The sequence below is a fragment of the Mercenaria mercenaria genome, chromosome 8 (genome assembly GCF_021730395.1).
Source record: "Mercenaria mercenaria strain notata chromosome 8, MADL_Memer_1, whole genome shotgun sequence".
Taxonomy (NCBI): domain Eukaryota; kingdom Metazoa; phylum Mollusca; class Bivalvia; order Venerida; family Veneridae; genus Mercenaria; species Mercenaria mercenaria.
Genome location: NC_069368.1, coordinates 67,482,926 through 67,500,292, shown reverse-complemented (window position 1 = coordinate 67,500,292; position 17,367 = coordinate 67,482,926). Strand labels below are relative to the sequence as shown.

General features: G+C 33.0%; 1 protein-coding gene across 9 annotated transcripts in view; it reads right to left on the bottom strand.

The window, feature by feature from the left end:
* The window catches only part of LOC123566190 (uncharacterized), a 41,013-nt gene extending 27,160 nt beyond the window's left edge, over window positions 1-13,853 (bottom strand). For 3 of the 9 annotated variants that reach the window (XR_008372142.1, XR_008372141.1, XR_008372140.1), the window contains exons 1-2: window positions 12,532-13,853; window positions 3,462-3,808 (exon numbers count right to left, since the gene is read on the bottom strand). Coding sequence is in view for 1 of the 9 variants with exons in the window: in XM_053550118.1 (XP_053406093.1) it covers window positions 12,532-13,486 (955 nt within the window). In the remaining 8 variants the exon portion in view is untranslated. Of the gene's footprint in view, window positions 1-3,461; window positions 3,809-4,270; window positions 6,080-12,531 lie in introns of all 9 variants that reach the window. The other 6 variants (XR_008372145.1, XR_008372146.1, XR_008372144.1 and 3 more) reach the window with 6 other exon arrangements.
* Between the last annotated feature and the right edge of the window lie 3,514 nt (window positions 13,854-17,367).

Below are 17,367 nucleotides of genomic sequence, written 5' to 3'. Positions count from 1 at the left end.
TGTTCAAACTGATTGAGTTCGGTCAGTAAGATAAGTTTTAAACCAGTTTATTGATTGAATGCACATTGCTGTAAGCTTGTCACTAAGGGTAGCATGATCGGCGGTGTTAAACGCCTTTTGTAGATCAAGGACTTCGGACACTATCATATGCTTCTAGCCTACATTTTGAATGCAAAATTCTCCATAAGTATTTAAACAATACCCGAATCGTTTCCAGTCAATGATAAACCAATGTGTTAGTTAACTTATTACAGCAGAAACTGTTTTTTATCTGTTCCTATCAAGATGTTTTTTCTTATTTTATCTAGCCAGGATATATTTTCTTGAAAAAATAAAATGTTTAATTTCCGTAAAAATATAATGTCATCACTTTACGGAAGTTTTAAATATATGAATTCCAGTCAAAAAAAAGTGACAAAATCCGTTTATTTAAGGAAAAAATAACATTTTAAAATTAAAATTCTAAAAATAAATAAAAAGCGAGCGATATTTTTGCAAACAACCTGTACTTGATATATCTATACAGTGTTCGTAGTGTAAAGTTATTGATGTATTACATGTATGAATAGAATAGTGCATGTACATGTCTATATAGCTGTGTTATAAGTGATGGCAGGTATTTGTGTGATGTATAGCATTAATACTACGAAAAACAGTCATCTTATCAAGCAGTAGGGTGGGTTCTTGCTTGGAATAAGTACCAGCGGCATAGATAATATTTGAGCCGCGCTATGAGAAAACCAACATAGTGCAATTGCGACCAGCATGTATCCAGACCAGCCTGTGCATCTGTGCAGTCTAGTCACGGATCTGTGCTGTCCGCTAACGGTTTCTCTAATTCCAATAGGCTTTGAAACCGAACAGCATGGATCCTGACCAGAGTGCGCAGATGCGCAGGCTGGTCTGGATCCATGCTGGTTGCAAAACACTATGTTGGTTTTCTCATGGCACGGCTCATTTGGCTTAAACATTTAATAAAAATGTATCCGAAATGACAGTTCTTTGTGGGGATTGCCTAAGGAAGCTGTATTGGAAAAAGTTAAATCGGGATAAGTCTGACAACAGCCCATTTAAAGATAATGTTGTCTAATCAGGGCAGAAGTTGTGAGCAAAACACATTCGAAATGTATCATTTGTAGGGCTAAAGTAGAAGCAGGTCGATGTATAAAAATTCCACTTGAAACTCGGCTGTACATTTCAGTTCGTTTTCGCGTCTGGCCGTATTTGTATATGTCATCTGCATGGAACGCGACTTGACATATCACTTTCGTGGCATCACACTGAATGTGAAACCGTCACTGTCATGACCTGCCAAGAAGCTACTGTTCTGGACCTATGCATCACAGGCATATCAATAAAAAGCGTTATTTCTGTTTGATGGACTATAGTCAGGATCAGATTTTCTGCTGTGCACATATTGACTCTTTTTTGTGGTGTTTAGTCCGTCGCAAAGAACAATACTCAATTCAGTTTTCACAGAAGGAAGAACATGAAGTAATGAATCCGTGTGACATTTAGTTCGTGTCTAAAAGAAATAAATATAAACGTACAGAAGAAGATGAAAAAAATTAAGAAATGAAAAATATATAAAAATACAAAAAATAATAAAAACAAAATGGAAAACAAATAACTTCCTCATCGCTAATGGCTGGCGTGCGCGTCGCGAGGAAGGCATGCAGAATATTAGCTGGTGTGTTGCTAGTATTTTACAGCACACATTTGCCAATCTACTGCAACAAACAACCAGGATAAGCCAATGAAAATTTAACCCAACGAATAATATTCACAGTAGTTGCTTCTCTCACTACTACACATGTATAAAATGCCTATGTGTACTCTTTCAAACATTTGCATAGTATTTGAGTTACAAACAGATGTAAAAATATGTGACAATCTAATTATTAAACATGAATGTAAAAGTATTGGTTACTTTACATTTAGGAACACCCTGTAGTTATATTTTTGTTTAAAAGTACTGTTCCACCCCTTGCATCAACACAATAGTCACGGAAAATGTGTATAATTAATATATATGTGCTGGCCAAATATGGTTTTGATGCACGGGTGGGAACAATGTTGTATAAAACAAAATAGCTTTTATATGTATAATAACAGGGTACGTAATTCTATCTGGAGCAAACCTCACCGTTTTATGTAACAAATATTGAAAATTTGACTTTAAGAAATAATCTCAAATATGAATTTTGATGGTGTATGTAATTAAATACTTATTTCTTAGTGGTTTATTTTTCACTCTTGGAGTAGGCAAATTCATATAGAAAGTGTCCGAAGTCCTTAACTCATTCAGGACGCAGATCGCATTTATGCGTTCATTTTAACTCTAATCGAGTACCGCATGTCGTATTTATCCGTGAAAATATAACAGGCGTGTATGCCGGGGATCGCATAAATGCGCTATCCGCCTGATAGTACTGTATGCCGCGTGACGTGATTTTACGTTTGTAAGAGTACAAACGATTGGACTGCTGTCAAAGTCAACCAATGAAAATATTTTAATCTAAAGATTTATAAAACCTAGAAGCGATCGAAACAATCAAAATATTTATTATTTAAGCATGTTTTTTGAATATACCCACCACTAAATATCGGAATTAGAAAGTTATTTGTAGGTATATCCTGTTTTATCTTCTCGTTCTATTATAACGCAGAATCTTTCTTTTTTATTCAGTATTTTTAATTTTATTAAATTAAGTATAATTTTGTTCTTTCATAATGTCATTTGCTTTAAAGTTTAGCAAAAGATGATATTTGAATAAATATAAAATAATCAAATAATGGCTGTTTTTCTATGTCCAATCTTTCTTGAATATTGCAGTTTTCCATATTCATTTACTTCAGTTGGCCTATAAAACAATTTTGCAAATCAAAATAATAGTAAATTTTAAATTATTTATTAGATGATGAATTGTAGTATCAGTTGTGAAAATGTCAGTTTTATTAATCTTTTATAAACAGATGTTTGTCCCTAATTTTGATCAAAGGATGCCTAGATCTTATCGATTATTGATTATCAGTGAAAATCCACAGGCATACAAAGCAGATAAATTGATAAGTGGCTCAGGAATGTATCGGGAAATTGATACCAGTAATAGCGGCGATATGGCTGCAGGTATTAATGAGTTAAAACCTTGCCAGTGTATAAACCTTCAGAATTATTCTATTTAATATAATTTTACAGATGTATAAAGCAAATATCAATATATTATTTGGATCTAAAACCTGACTGGAACTTGTATGATAAGGAATGTTTATGCAAGTTTACAGAAAACTGATTAAATGTATATACAAACCTCTAGAGAAGTCTAGACAAAACATATAGCCTGATTACAGGTATAAAGTTAGCTGCTTCTAGCGGGGGAGACTTTAATATACAGGACACACAAAAAAGAACTTTATTATACTAAGCGGATAGTAATATAAACATTATTGTCATGACTTACATCAGTCGTTGTCCGCTGGTAATTAATCTAGTTCCCTGCAGGTGGAAGAGGGCCAAATAGTTTCATCGCGTGCCAGCAGAGCTTCGATGTTACATCTCGCCTATTTTCATGCCAGGCATGATGTTGGAACACCTCTGGATTTTGCAACGACAATGCAATTTTCTTTGGCTGTATATTTCTCAATACATTCTGTTACGCCAACGTTATATTTAATACGTTTGTATTTCTTCACCTGTAAATGTTGATTTTAGTCTGTATTTTTATGACCTTGAGGACTGCCAGCTTTTCTCGTCTGGTGCACAGCAAGACAAGTTTGTGTACTATCAATCACAGTATGTTTGGATTTTCTAGAATAATAAACTAGCCAGTTATCATATGCACTCCGCCCTATCACAACTTTTTATTATCATTTTTATTATTAAGAAGTGCTTTATAGAAAATTTGCAAAAATACAAACAAAAACGCATACAAAAGTAATGCATTACACATAAACAAAAATCATCAATGTAAAACGTATAGATTAAACAAGATAAACATATATACATATTTAAAAGTATGTAAGTTAGACTAGGAGTAAATACTATTATACGCTGTTTTATGAAGAAGAAAAAAAACATCAATGTGTCGGTCAGTTAACATAATATTATACAAAGAATTGTTCTTTTAGCAGGGTTTTCAAAACAACAAGCGTGTCAGCTTCCGTGATATTAACAGGAAGGGAGATCCAAAAAGCTTAAGAGCAGTGTACGAAAAGCTGTGATTGCCATACGTCATGGTTCAATTTTTAGGCATAACCTGAGACAGCGTACCTTGTGATCTTAGGTTTCTGACCGGTTTATACACTTCTATCATATCCGTAATATAAGCAGGGGACTGATTGTGTAAAGCCTCAAAGGTGTGGGTCAGAACCTTGTACTGTACCCTATATTTCACTGACAACCAATGGAGCTCCTTCAGGACCGGTGTTATATGATTACGACGGGGCTTCTTAGTGATGACGCGAGCGGCCGTCTTCTGGACATCTTGCAACTTTTCCGCTATATCATTCCATGGAAATGAGCCCGTAGTAATGAAGTAGTCCTCTGCCAAACCGGTTAAAAAATTACCTCGCTTCTAGCTATTTTGTTGATACATTTTGTAGTACCCCATGTAGAATTTCTCAGATAAAACAACAATAAATCAAAATAAAGTTATACCATGAGCACTGAACAAAGGATACCGTATTCTTTATATAAAATAATTGTTTAAATACTTGTGAAAAGGAATAAGAATGTCAAAATGCAATTTTTCTCAGATGACATTGGTCTTCATTCTTTTGACAAAACGAAATAGTAAAGCTTTGTTCATCTACAAACTTTATAGAATATTAAAATAGTTGATATAGAAATTATGTTATACAAAAGTATCTAATGTAACCTTTTTTCTAAAGTTGGGGACGTAACCTTTGACGTGGAAACAACAAAATGGGCCAACGACGAATCTAGGCAACAATAAAATCATATTTCAAACAAAATTACGCAATAACCTTGTACGCATGCAGATTGATAGAGAAAGGTTTTGATATCTTGTTTTATTACAAGATAATTTAGACAGTGCGTTTGCAGATACTACAAACTTAGTTTTGCCTTTAATCCTGATGTACTTGAATTTTGTTTCATCTAAAGGATAAATCTTATTAAAATCATGTCCTGAAAATGATAAGCTTACATTAAGGGAATATCTTAATGCTTTTTAACACGACAAGCTTATTACTAATGTTTATGTTTATATGATTTATTGGCCTTTATTCACATGTGGCCTTGATCTGAAGATTTGAACCTGTTCTTGACCGTGAGGAAAATCCTGTATATATTTCTGTACTGTCAATTGGAATAATATTTTAGAAAATTTAAACAAATCTCAAATAACGGTTCGAAAGGCAAGATTGTGATAAATGTGTTAGGACATTGACAAGTAAAGAGACGGACAGAAAGACATACTTTACTATGGAACAAGTGCTCGTATCGTACAACACCAAAAGGCACCATCCCCTGATGCATTCAGTGTTTGCACAAGGAACAGAAATTACTTGGTCACTGTGCAATGGACGTTTGACGAACTGATCTCAAATTAACAGGTGTTTTCTGCTGGTCATGATTGACCACCCTATCAAGGTTCGTGATTCTAGGCCAAAGTGTTCTTGAGTTACCGCCGGGAATCCGTTTAACTGTCATGGATTAATGTGACTTTGACCTTTACCTACTGACCTCAACATCAATAGTGTCACTTGCTGGTCATGATCAACTTTTCTGTAAGTTTTGTGATCATAGGCCAAAGCGTTTCAAAGTCATCATCTTGAAATGGCTCAACTGTTCCGGGTCACTGTGACCCTAACCTTTGACCAACTAATCGCAAAATCAGCAGGAGTCATTTTCCGGTAAGAATTAACTGTCTTATTGTGATTCTAAGCTTAAGCTTTCTTAAGTTATCGTCTGGAAAAAAAAATATGTTCTGGATTACTTACCTTTACCTTTGACCTACTAATCTCATATTCGATAGAGGTCATTTGCTGGTCATGACCAATGCTAATCAACTTTCAAGATCCTAGGCCCAAACATTCTTGAGTTATTATCTGGAAACTGAAGAATATTCTTTGTCAATGTAACCTTGACCTTTGATCTACTGAACTCATCATCAACAAAAATCACCTGCTGGTAATGATCAATATCTCTATAAAGTTTTGTGATCACAGGGCCAAACGTTTCTAAGTTATCGTCTAGAAACTGTTTTACTAACATCTTTTTTCGAAATACGAGCGGCGTTCAATATGTAATGTTACTCCATATGTAGTTCCGTAACCGCTTGTTATTTTTAGATGCGGTTTTCGGCACTTTATAGAGCAATTAATTGGAAACTCAATGCTATATATATTATGAAAATCAACAGGTTCAAAGTAAAAATATGATCATTTAAGTGAGGTGTACTCAGGTATACTGGACCATTATCCTAATTTAGGTTTAACTTGGGCATCCACAGTCTCAGAAAAAATAGAATAACTTGTAAAATCACAAAATTCTATCATTTTTTCTACGAGGTAACGCAGATTCTGATGAGTTTGCGTTTGTTTTAAACTTTTTATTACATTTTTAATTTTACAACACAACTAAAAATTCTAAACTCGAGGTTGATTCCATCTGGAATGGGTGTTGAGAGCGATTAATCACACCTGTAATAATTGGTTTCGCAATCGAGAATTAAGATACTAGTATCAACGTAAGATGCAAGAATTTTTTAAATAATGACTATCGCGCCTGGCAATATTGCAGAGGCTCATTGTACTCAACGTATCATTTTTCGAGTAAAAATATACACATTCAATTTAATACTTTGATAAAGTTTTTTATTCTAGTTTTCAAATGTTTTTGTGAAGATCATGATTCGTTTTATCTGTTTAAACTGAAAATTGAACTATAGTTCTAGATGTTGAATAGTAGAATCAAGGAATTGGATATTATAATATCAATATTTTGGACATAAAATTGTCCAGTATACCCGAGTACACCTCACTCAAATGATTATATTTATACTTTGAATATATCGATTTTTATTTTAATTTTTATAGCATTGTGTTCCCAACCAATTGCTCTATAATGTGCTGAAAACCGCATCTAAAAATAGCATGCGGTTACGGAACTACATACGGAGTAACATTACATATTGAACGCCCCTCGTATAGCTGAATAAAACTATTCAAAAACCAAACTTTAAATGTATCAGTATAAGTTTTGTACAAGTTTTCTAAAATTTGGCAAATTCAAGGGCCGTAACTCTTATATAAGCACATTTTGTTCATTTCTGAACACCCGGACTGATAAATAATTTCCTCCGACATACATTTTGCATAAAATGATGGAACATTTGCATGACATAAAAATGTATGTGGTGTTTTTATACTAATGCCTTTTATAAATGATTCCAAGAGATATAACTCTCACCCTTGTTATTTACAATAAACGGGTGGGTAGGGGTGGGTTCTACATCAAAAACGTTTCCCTATATATAATTTTATCAGATAAAGATTCGAACTCTTCTAAAATGTGCGCCTATTTATTGAATTGTGTGAGTGTATACATTTTGTAGAAATATCTTTTATGGATTCGTTTTCCGGATAATCCGTAAAAGCCTGATTCCGAATTATACTAAATACAGGTTAAAATCACTATTTCAAATTTTCTTCATTTCATGACATATAATCTGCAAACAGTTCTCTTTCTGATATATCTGTAAGAGCCAGTTGAAAATACAAACATTAAATATTCCTATTATTATTATTATTATTATTATTTTAGGTCATTTGAACATAAAATTATTCTTCTGCATTTACAAGTACACGAAGCAAACATTTATAAATCTGTGCCCAGGTGAACTTATATGGCATTACATAATCTAGTAGAAAGTCACTGGGCTCCAGGATGCATTCAGCGGTATGGGTTCTGAGAACTACTACAACTGATCTGTACTGTGGTTGAGATGTATTTAAATAAAGAGAGGACAACCGTAAGCTGACATGGCTTTCTGTCTAATTCCTAACTAATGTTCAGTAAATATTTCATGTATTACGGAGATAAAATATGTTTAAACCAAATAAGAAGCCCTGAAACAAAACGTACATTCATAACCAAAGAGTTTCAAATGCATGGATACCTATGGTTATAAACACAACATATATACTTGTCAAATATTCTTACGGATAATACAATCATAAAATATCATTCCTAAATGTATACTGTGATCAGCGGCCTAGTCACTTAAATAAAATTTATTTCAAATTAAGAGTTCTGATTGCCACTGCAGCCAAAATTTCCTACAATTATTATAATGTTGTCTACTAAATTTACTAAATTTATTCAACCGCCACCCTTGTTTAAGAGCAACATTTAAAAAACACGTTTTTTTCATCCTCAAGTAATAAGTAGGTAGACTCGCCCAGTTTAATCAATCTAGACGCATAATCTAACTATACGAGCGTCTATTTAACCCGATTTACATTCGGAACATTTTCACGCGTTTCGGGCTTTATCGTATGTTTAACATGGGATTTTTGAACCGTCCAAAGATGTTGGAAATGTTTGTCTCATTGTTTAATTTTTTTAATAAAACGTTACTGCTTTCATTGTTTACCACATTTTTTTTTCACCCTTGCCCGAAAAAAAACCAGTAATGAGTTTGTACACTGTTCAGACAATTGTGCTCTGTTGAAATTTAACCAAACACAAGTTTACCTGCATAAACAGAAAGCATGATATGTCACCAAGCGCGGATCCAGAGTGGGGGGGGGGGGGGCGTGGTACCGGGGGTCCGTACCCCCACTGGAAAATCTTTAAGAAAGGAGAGAAGACAAGAAGAGAAGAAATTGTTTTTCGAAAAAGGCAACATTAGGACTGCATGTATATGCGGCTGCTGCTACATACGACCCTGACATAATTCATATTATTTATCTAAAAGAAACTAAGAATTTTACCTTCAAGAAAGCTTGATTTTTTTCATTTTCCCAAATTTAACAGGTGAGTCCATAAAACTGTCCCAGAATGCAAAAATGCAAAAAATGAAGTGCTAAATTTCAAAATGTCCAGGGTAGTGTGTGGGGTGGTGGGGGGGCAGGGGATCGGCCCCCCTCTGAGAAAATTGGCTGTGACCGTGCATGGTAACTATACATGTCCAGTACTGGACATTACGGTAAACGCTTCTTTCCTGCACAAATGACAATTTCGCAACTTCTGTCCGGTTTGTACAAATTTCTGGCCGCGATAAACCATTTGACTTGTTGAATGAATTTGATTTAAACTTAAAAATAGCTGTTCATCATCATCTGCATCACATGACATATGAACATAATTTTTCAACCAATCTTTTAAGAACCATGCCTCCATTTCAGTAAGGATTTTACACTAGAGTTTTGATGTATTAATATTTACTTTAATCATATAATTATGATATCTCATATTTTAGCTCACTTGAGAAGAAATTGGTCATGTTGAGCAATTGTAATAACACTTTGTCTGTCGTGCGTGTGTCCATTCGTCTATCGTCAACAATTTTGTTTAAAGGACATCTCCTCCAAAACCACTGAATGTATTTTAATGAAGCTTGACATAGATGTTTTTTGGATAGTTCTCTACCACAGTTGTTCAAACGGTCCCGCTCTCATGAACATATTGGCCGCCAGAGCTAGAAAGAGAAAAATCTTCAAACGACATTCCTCCTAAATAGATGGTCTGGCTATGAAATAAATTCAAACAAATTGTCCTTACGTAACCTCAAATCAAGGTTGTTCAAATTATAAAGAGTCGTCAAAACCGTAAACTATTAAAGAAATCTACTTATTTGTCATGACTAAATAATGTTAATAAAATGGTTTTGTTGAGATTTGTTGTGTGCTGAAGAGAATTCGAGTCGCTGGCCAAATAGGGACGCACATTATTTCAGCGAAACTAAGAAATATTTTCATTTAGACTTTATCCTTTTGCTAAATCTCAGTAAAGGCAGAAAGATTGGCTTAAGTCTTAAGTTTTGTTTTGTTTTGGGTTTAACGCCGTTTTTCAACAGTATTTCAGTCATGTAACGGCGGGCAGTTAACCTAACCAGTGTTCCTGGATTCTGTACCAGTACAAACCTGTTCTCCGCAAGTAACTGCCAACTTCCCCACATGAATCAGAGGTGGAGGACTAATGATTTCAGACACAATGTCGTTTATCAAATAGTCACGGAGAACATACGCCCCGCCCGAGGATCGAACTCACGACCCCGCGATCCGTAGACCGACGCTCTACCTACTGAGCTAAGCGGGCGGGAGACTAAGTCTTAAGTTCATGTTATTATATAACATAAATTTAATATATAAATGCATATTCAATTTTTCTTTTTAAAAATTCATGATAATAATGTTACAGCTAGGTTACCTAAATAACGTTACTTTTTGATCTTTTTAAACCCAAGCTGAGCAAATATTGATGACGACACATTATAACGTTGTGTACACATGTGTACCCATGCGACTTTGCGTAGCAACATCACATTTTTTTATATGTCTGCCAAGATAACTGTACATGAAACAAGTCGGAAGAAACAAATATCTATAGAATAAATCCCATTCGTTATTATACTTATAAAAATATAGATATATCATTAGTTTAAAGCATAATATAACTAAAGAGTATGTCTATGATTTATCTATATTTTTTATCGGAAATCAGAGAAGTTTGGTCGTATTTGTGATATATTGCACATACTGGAAGACTTTGTTATCCATTAAATTATTACAAACGAAAAAAAAAAAAGTTTAAATGATAAATTATCTCGATCGTATCACTCGCATTGATTTATGAAGATTTGACATATTGCTGCCACCTGCTATCACCATTGTCAAATTAAAATATAGATAGATTTTTTTTGAGTATCTAATGAAAATAGAATAAGAAGTCGTAAAGTACATGCACACATGTATCATAACCATTTTAAGTATATACTCTACATGTATGCATCAATAGAATTCGATTATTTCATGTTTATGTATCACTATTAAAATGTATGCGTCTAAAATGCTTAATAGTTTCAAATTTATCAATACAGCAATTTCGTTATTACACATTTGTGATACATTTACTTTAGTATGTTTTTAGTTTTCCGCCTTTTCCATTTTCGTATGGAAAATGTTATATATCTTAAGAAAACACTGATCCTAAACCCATCGCTTTATTAGTGCATTGTCTTGCAATCTAGTTACTTCTCGTGGCTTATGTTATTGTGTTGCTATCAAAGATTTTAAAAGTATTATATAACTTCCCTAACTGCTATAACGTCTTATTGTTACAGGTGTGAGTGTTAGATTTACACATCAAAAGGTTATATTGAATTTCTAATACGTCATTTTACAGCTATGACAGTATAAGTGAAAGAAACGCTTTTCTCTTTCATCTAATTACAAAGCTGTAACACATAATTTGCAGCTTTGTAATAATATCAATTCCATTTATATGCTCATCTGCTTATATTATGTATAATATGTATTTATGTATACTAAACTGAGAGCAGTGGCTTACTGGTTATTGTATTAGGCGTTCAACCAATGTTTGAGGTCATCACTGCTCCTTCTCATACAAGTCATGTTTTACAACAGATGTATGAAAAATAGTTTAGTTTTCACATAATCGTGTTGACTCACCGTTTAGTTACAATGTGAAACCTGAAATGTCAATAGTTTTTGATAGAGACGTTTGCATTTCTGGTGGGATGCTTTATGGCATTTTAATGTGTCGTTGCGTTATTTATTTACGTCAATATCACGCAAAAGGATACAATCACAAAATTATATAATATTAACCCTTTCTCAAGTTATAAATTTTATATCATGTGTAAACTACAGAGATGTGCATATTAATATGTGATTTAAATTGATTTAAGGTATGAATGACATTTTAAACTTACTGCAAGGAATCCAAATTGATACCGATTTTAAACAGGAAACAAAATGCGCAAGCATTTAACTAATCAAAGGAAATAAAACTCGTATAAACTACTTACACTGTTGGACTTATTGCTCAATGTGAATAAAAAGTTGTGTAAACTGAATTTATTTAACAAATGAAATGAATAATAATGTACAACTCCAAGAAAGAAACGGCTTGTTTTCCTAGTTACCATGGCAACGGACCTGAACTATGTATAAAATCATTTTTTGGGGGCTATGTGTTTCTTAAAATTAATATTTTAAGCGGTAGCCATAATATGAAGCTACATCGACCCATCAGAGAAAAAACGTAAAACAACAGAAACGTAATGCTTTACCTCTACAAGCCCCCAGAAGGGTTTCACAATTTGACTAAACAAACATCAGTAAGAGATTATCATGTGTTCTGAATTTACCTGTGGTGTTAATTACTAATTTTAGTCTGTAACTAAGAAACAAGTCATAGTAATAACAATAAGTAAAATAAAGAAAAAAAAGAAGAAGAAAAAAAAAGGAAAAAAAAAAAACGTCTCCATGATTGACTCTAAATATTTCAGCAATATATATAATTTTATTGTTACAAACCAGAAATGTATTTTCTTAGTTGACTTTGACCTTCAAACACTATATCTTTCAACTGATGTTTTTTCTTATAATCTACATTGTATCTTGTTCCATGAAACTTTTGATGATGCTTCACAACCCAGGATTCAAGTTTGGTTGATCGCTCTGATTTGTACACATTTGTAATCCAGTCATCAGCCCACCAGTTGTCAAAGTATGGAGGGTAATAAAATCCGAATATATCTAAATGCGTACGATGAACCAAATCATGAGTCAATATTGTGGTTTTCCCACCTTTGCATGTTGGACCGACAACACCGACATTTGGAGGACTGTAAGATCGAAGCACAGTTAGACCTGCTGATGTCCAGTTTTTCGTTTCAAATGAAGTGTCATCGTTTATACGAACTAAGTAATCCATACCTTCATCATAAGCCTTTCGAGCTATAGCATTTACGGTTTTTACAAACGTTTTTCCTGACACCTTATAAACACTCACGTTATGAAAGAGAGTTTCAATTTTATGCTTAATTGAATACAAATAGTCATCTCGATCGGTTCCGATATAAATCTTGTATACATATTTGTTTTCGATGGTTTTATAAATGGATGGTAAGCATAAAGTATTTAAGCTTAGCTTATGAAATGCAGGGGCTTTCATTCTACGTGTGGTTGAAGGTATCAAAATTCCAACAGTGTTCTTTTCAAATAATTTAGCTGTAATGATATGATTGGTAGCACCAATCAAGCTTTGGTTCTGTCTAAATGTCTCATTTTTAATAGTTAACATGGCAAGTGAACTGAAGTCTGCAAACGACGGATGAACATTGATATCGGCGAAATAAAATCCGACATATAATAATGAAAGGCATGTGCAAAAGCTTAACATCCATACTGTTTTCGCTTTTAGTCCACACTTTAGAATGCTATTCATAACGCTGCAACTTCTAGTTTTTATACGTTTACTGAAAATCATGAGAGGTACAAATATTTTTTGTCAATTTCACTAATATATATATAAACATACTTATCACATGTTAATATGTTAAAATAGATATATAACTTTAAAACAAATTTTTCAGGTAACTTTTAATATTGATTAGAGTCAAATGATTTCTATCGATTTTATTAAGAAATGATATATAAATCAAAACCAATGAAAGGGTACACCTATGTACTCTGTGCATGCGCAAAGATACGATTGAAAACAAAGTTTTATCCTCTTTCTTTAATATTTACAAGGCAGGCGTTCTATGAATGATTATGATATGGTTTTTGGTATTGACTAATAAAGACTATCCAATAAGACTTGACTGGGAATTGTGTTCATTACAGGTTTAAATGTATGTATGTGTTTTTAAAAACCACCTTCATCTAATTAGACCTTATGTTTATTCCCAAAATGTGTCAATAACATGATAATGCAGACAAAACCCTTGATCGAATAATAAACAAGGATATTTATTTTTTGTCAGCTAAATTCTATAATTAAGTGTTTTGCTAATTCGCTACTTGTCTTACGTTGGAAATTCGTTATACAACTAAGCGGAAAAGGAAAGTTAACTTTCACTCTTAACTCAACTGCACTAACTCCTTTGCAATTATGAATGTAAGTTTGTACCCAATTCATAATCAGAAACTGCATTGATTTTTATACTTTAATATTATATCCCCAGAAAACGATGAATTTACACAAAAATTCTTTCATCCCGAGATTTTGAGCAAATAATTCAAAGTCATCAACTTAACCACTCGACCAAAGATATCATCCTAAAGTTCTGTGGAAGAGAGTTCAAAAGTTAAGCCCCGAGAAGCGCTGTTGACATATCATAAAAGTATTTAAATATGAATAAGAAACTCGCAAAACATTTGACATATCAAAAAGATATTAAGGTTATTTTCGATATGTTTACTATAACACCGGATTGTTCCCTTTGTTTTATTGACATTTTAGACATACATCTTTTTTCTCGTCAGAAAGATAATATTTAATAGTTGAGTTTGTATTACTTCCTTCCACTCATCATCGTAGTACTAAGAATATCTTCGGTATTTTACATTATTTTGTCTGAAATACGATTTTTTTTAGAGTTTTTTGGTACCAAATGTCCAGTAAGATACCATTGTTTTAATTTAATGTATGCCTGGACCCGTTTTATTTTTGAAATAAGATGTTTAAATAAATTTATGCTCGTTTCATACATTAGTATTATTTCACAATTGCTTTATTTTTTCCGATATTAGAAATTAGTCAAGTCAACTGACTATAGGTGAAACCCTATTGGAGCGTCATGTGAAATCCAATGATGCCTCGAGTGAATTCTTCAATTTGTGTACACACATATTACATTCAAAGGCACGGACCAACCGAATTATGACTTAAAATGAAGTTAGGTCTTATTATCAACATTAGAAATTGTTCTAAACTATTTTGAACTGCGATATGAAGAAAAGAGATGTCCACAGTAGGAAAGGAACTCGTGCCGCCGGTGCAATAAAAGATTTTCCGTTTACGTTACCAATACAGCAGTGGATAAATATGCATTGAATGATCGTTAAATATAAATATTCATAATTAAAGCAGTTTATCCCTAATAAATTGCTGCAAACATTTTCGTTTTTTAATTGTAAAACTGAGTAGAAACAACTCATATGCGTTTGCATAACATATCAAGTCAGTAATCAAGTTTCAAAGCATTCTTAAGAAATACAGCATCAGCTTCCTGATATATTTTTAGGTTTCCTTCTTTGTTGTCACGCGATCTGTAGGACAGTGCCTTTAAGTACTGTTTCATCTTGCCCTTAAACGTTATTTTAGTGTGAGTATCTTTTTGAAATAAATATGTATCACTATTTTCATGAAAGTAATTTGTTGTGCCTAAACATCATAAGTACTTTGGCCATATTTCAACTGTCTTTAAGTAGAGTTTGAGGTATTAAATCTTTCATTGACATTATATATAATAGTAACGTACACTTTGATTGACTAATTGCCTTTTTGCCACTACAAAATGCTTTTTAATTCCATTCAGATGTCGATCTTAGTGTTGTTATCCTTAAGTAAAACACGTATTGAATTTGCTTTTTTAAGCCAATGGCTTACTTGTTCCTTTTGTGTGTTAACAAGACCTACCACGTTTAATAAGGATATTACTGCTTCAATAACAGCTCAGTGGATCTTGTTCAGTCTTTCAAAATGGGAGTGAGCACAATAAATCAATAAACTGATATAAATGCACTTTTAGTATTAAAAGGGAAAATAATATGTTGTTACAAGTTATAGTAAAACCGGCACCATCGATTATACATGTTAACAAGTCTTACAACTGCAGAAAATGGAAAGCATGTACACAGCTTTTTTTGTTTGTTTTTATCAAGTGTATTGTTTTACATTGGTTTAATTAGTATTAATATAATTTATACAACTAAAACATATATTTATAAATACAAGTGAGCTACATAGCACGATATAGAGTCTTGAAAATAATTTACATAAATTTGTTCCCTTTGGTATAAATGTCGATTATATAAAATTGAAGTGTGTGTGTGGGGGGGGGGGGGGTGCATGCGTGCGTGTGTGCGTGCGTTCATGCGTGTGTGTGTGTGGTAAGATATTATGATAATTCTCAATAACATATAGGAATAGAAATGAACAAAGAAAAGAAAGAAAAAGGACGTTTGCTACAATCAAAATCATCCTCAAGCAGAAGTGTCCCCGATTGAACAGTCCAAGTCATAATAATCGGTCTGGTAGTGAAACGTCATACAGCAAGGATGTATATATATATGTTTTTTGTGAATTATAATCAAGAAACGAAAATACATATTAAAAGAGACGATATTAATTTTAAAACTGTCAGCTTCCAAAAGTGAACAAAGAAAAGAAAGGAAAAGGAAATTCTTTGATGATGATGTCCTGCCAGCAACAGCATATGATGTATATATTTCACAACTTACCCGTTTTGAAAGAGCTTGCTGAAAGTGAGAGGATTGTAATGATAGAAATCTTCATATTATATATAGACTTAAAATAGATAATTTGTTGGGTCTGCAATAAGATTAATTCCGTAGCTGTTGAAAGGTGGCTTGTTTGTTTTTTTCGGTCAATTGTTGGGTCTTCAAAAGACAAAAGAAAAGCCCAATAACATATATAAATATTCATATATATATATATTACAATAGGGCTACCGTTATTTTAACCTACAGAAAGCTTTCAGTAAAATCATTTACTGCAGACCGTTCGCATTACCGTTGGATACTGATACCGGTAAACGGAGCAATCCAAAATCTTGAATATTTATTTCCTGAAGAGCACTTTCGGAATTCTTTGTTAACAAAGTTATTCGACATTCGTCAAAATAAAATATCCGTAAAATATGTTCTACCTAAGGGTAAGTTATTAATTCATTGTATATGAATTGATAAAAAAGAAACATGTTTTTTTTTTTTTAATTTATTCTATTGATACATAACATTATCACTCTATGATTAACGAATAATTGCCCAGAAAAAAAAGACAGGAGGAGTCCCCTTCCTGTAAATAACATCATCGAACCCTGCCTCGCGCACACGATTTTTGATAAACATTGCTACTGCATGGTGGCATATTTCTGCCAACCATATATCCACTTATTTCTGTTGAATGTTTTCAGTAAAAATGTCACATATCCAGTTATTATCTGGCAAGAGGCAATATTTGCAAAATTGAGAGTTATCCAGATAATTATGTTAACAAAACTGCCTGTTAGTGCCCATCAACATATTCACGTAAATAAGTGGTTATTTTGAAAGTTTTCTTGATATCCAGTTATTATTCGTACCCAAATTGGCGATTAACAGTTAGACTATTCGTCCCCT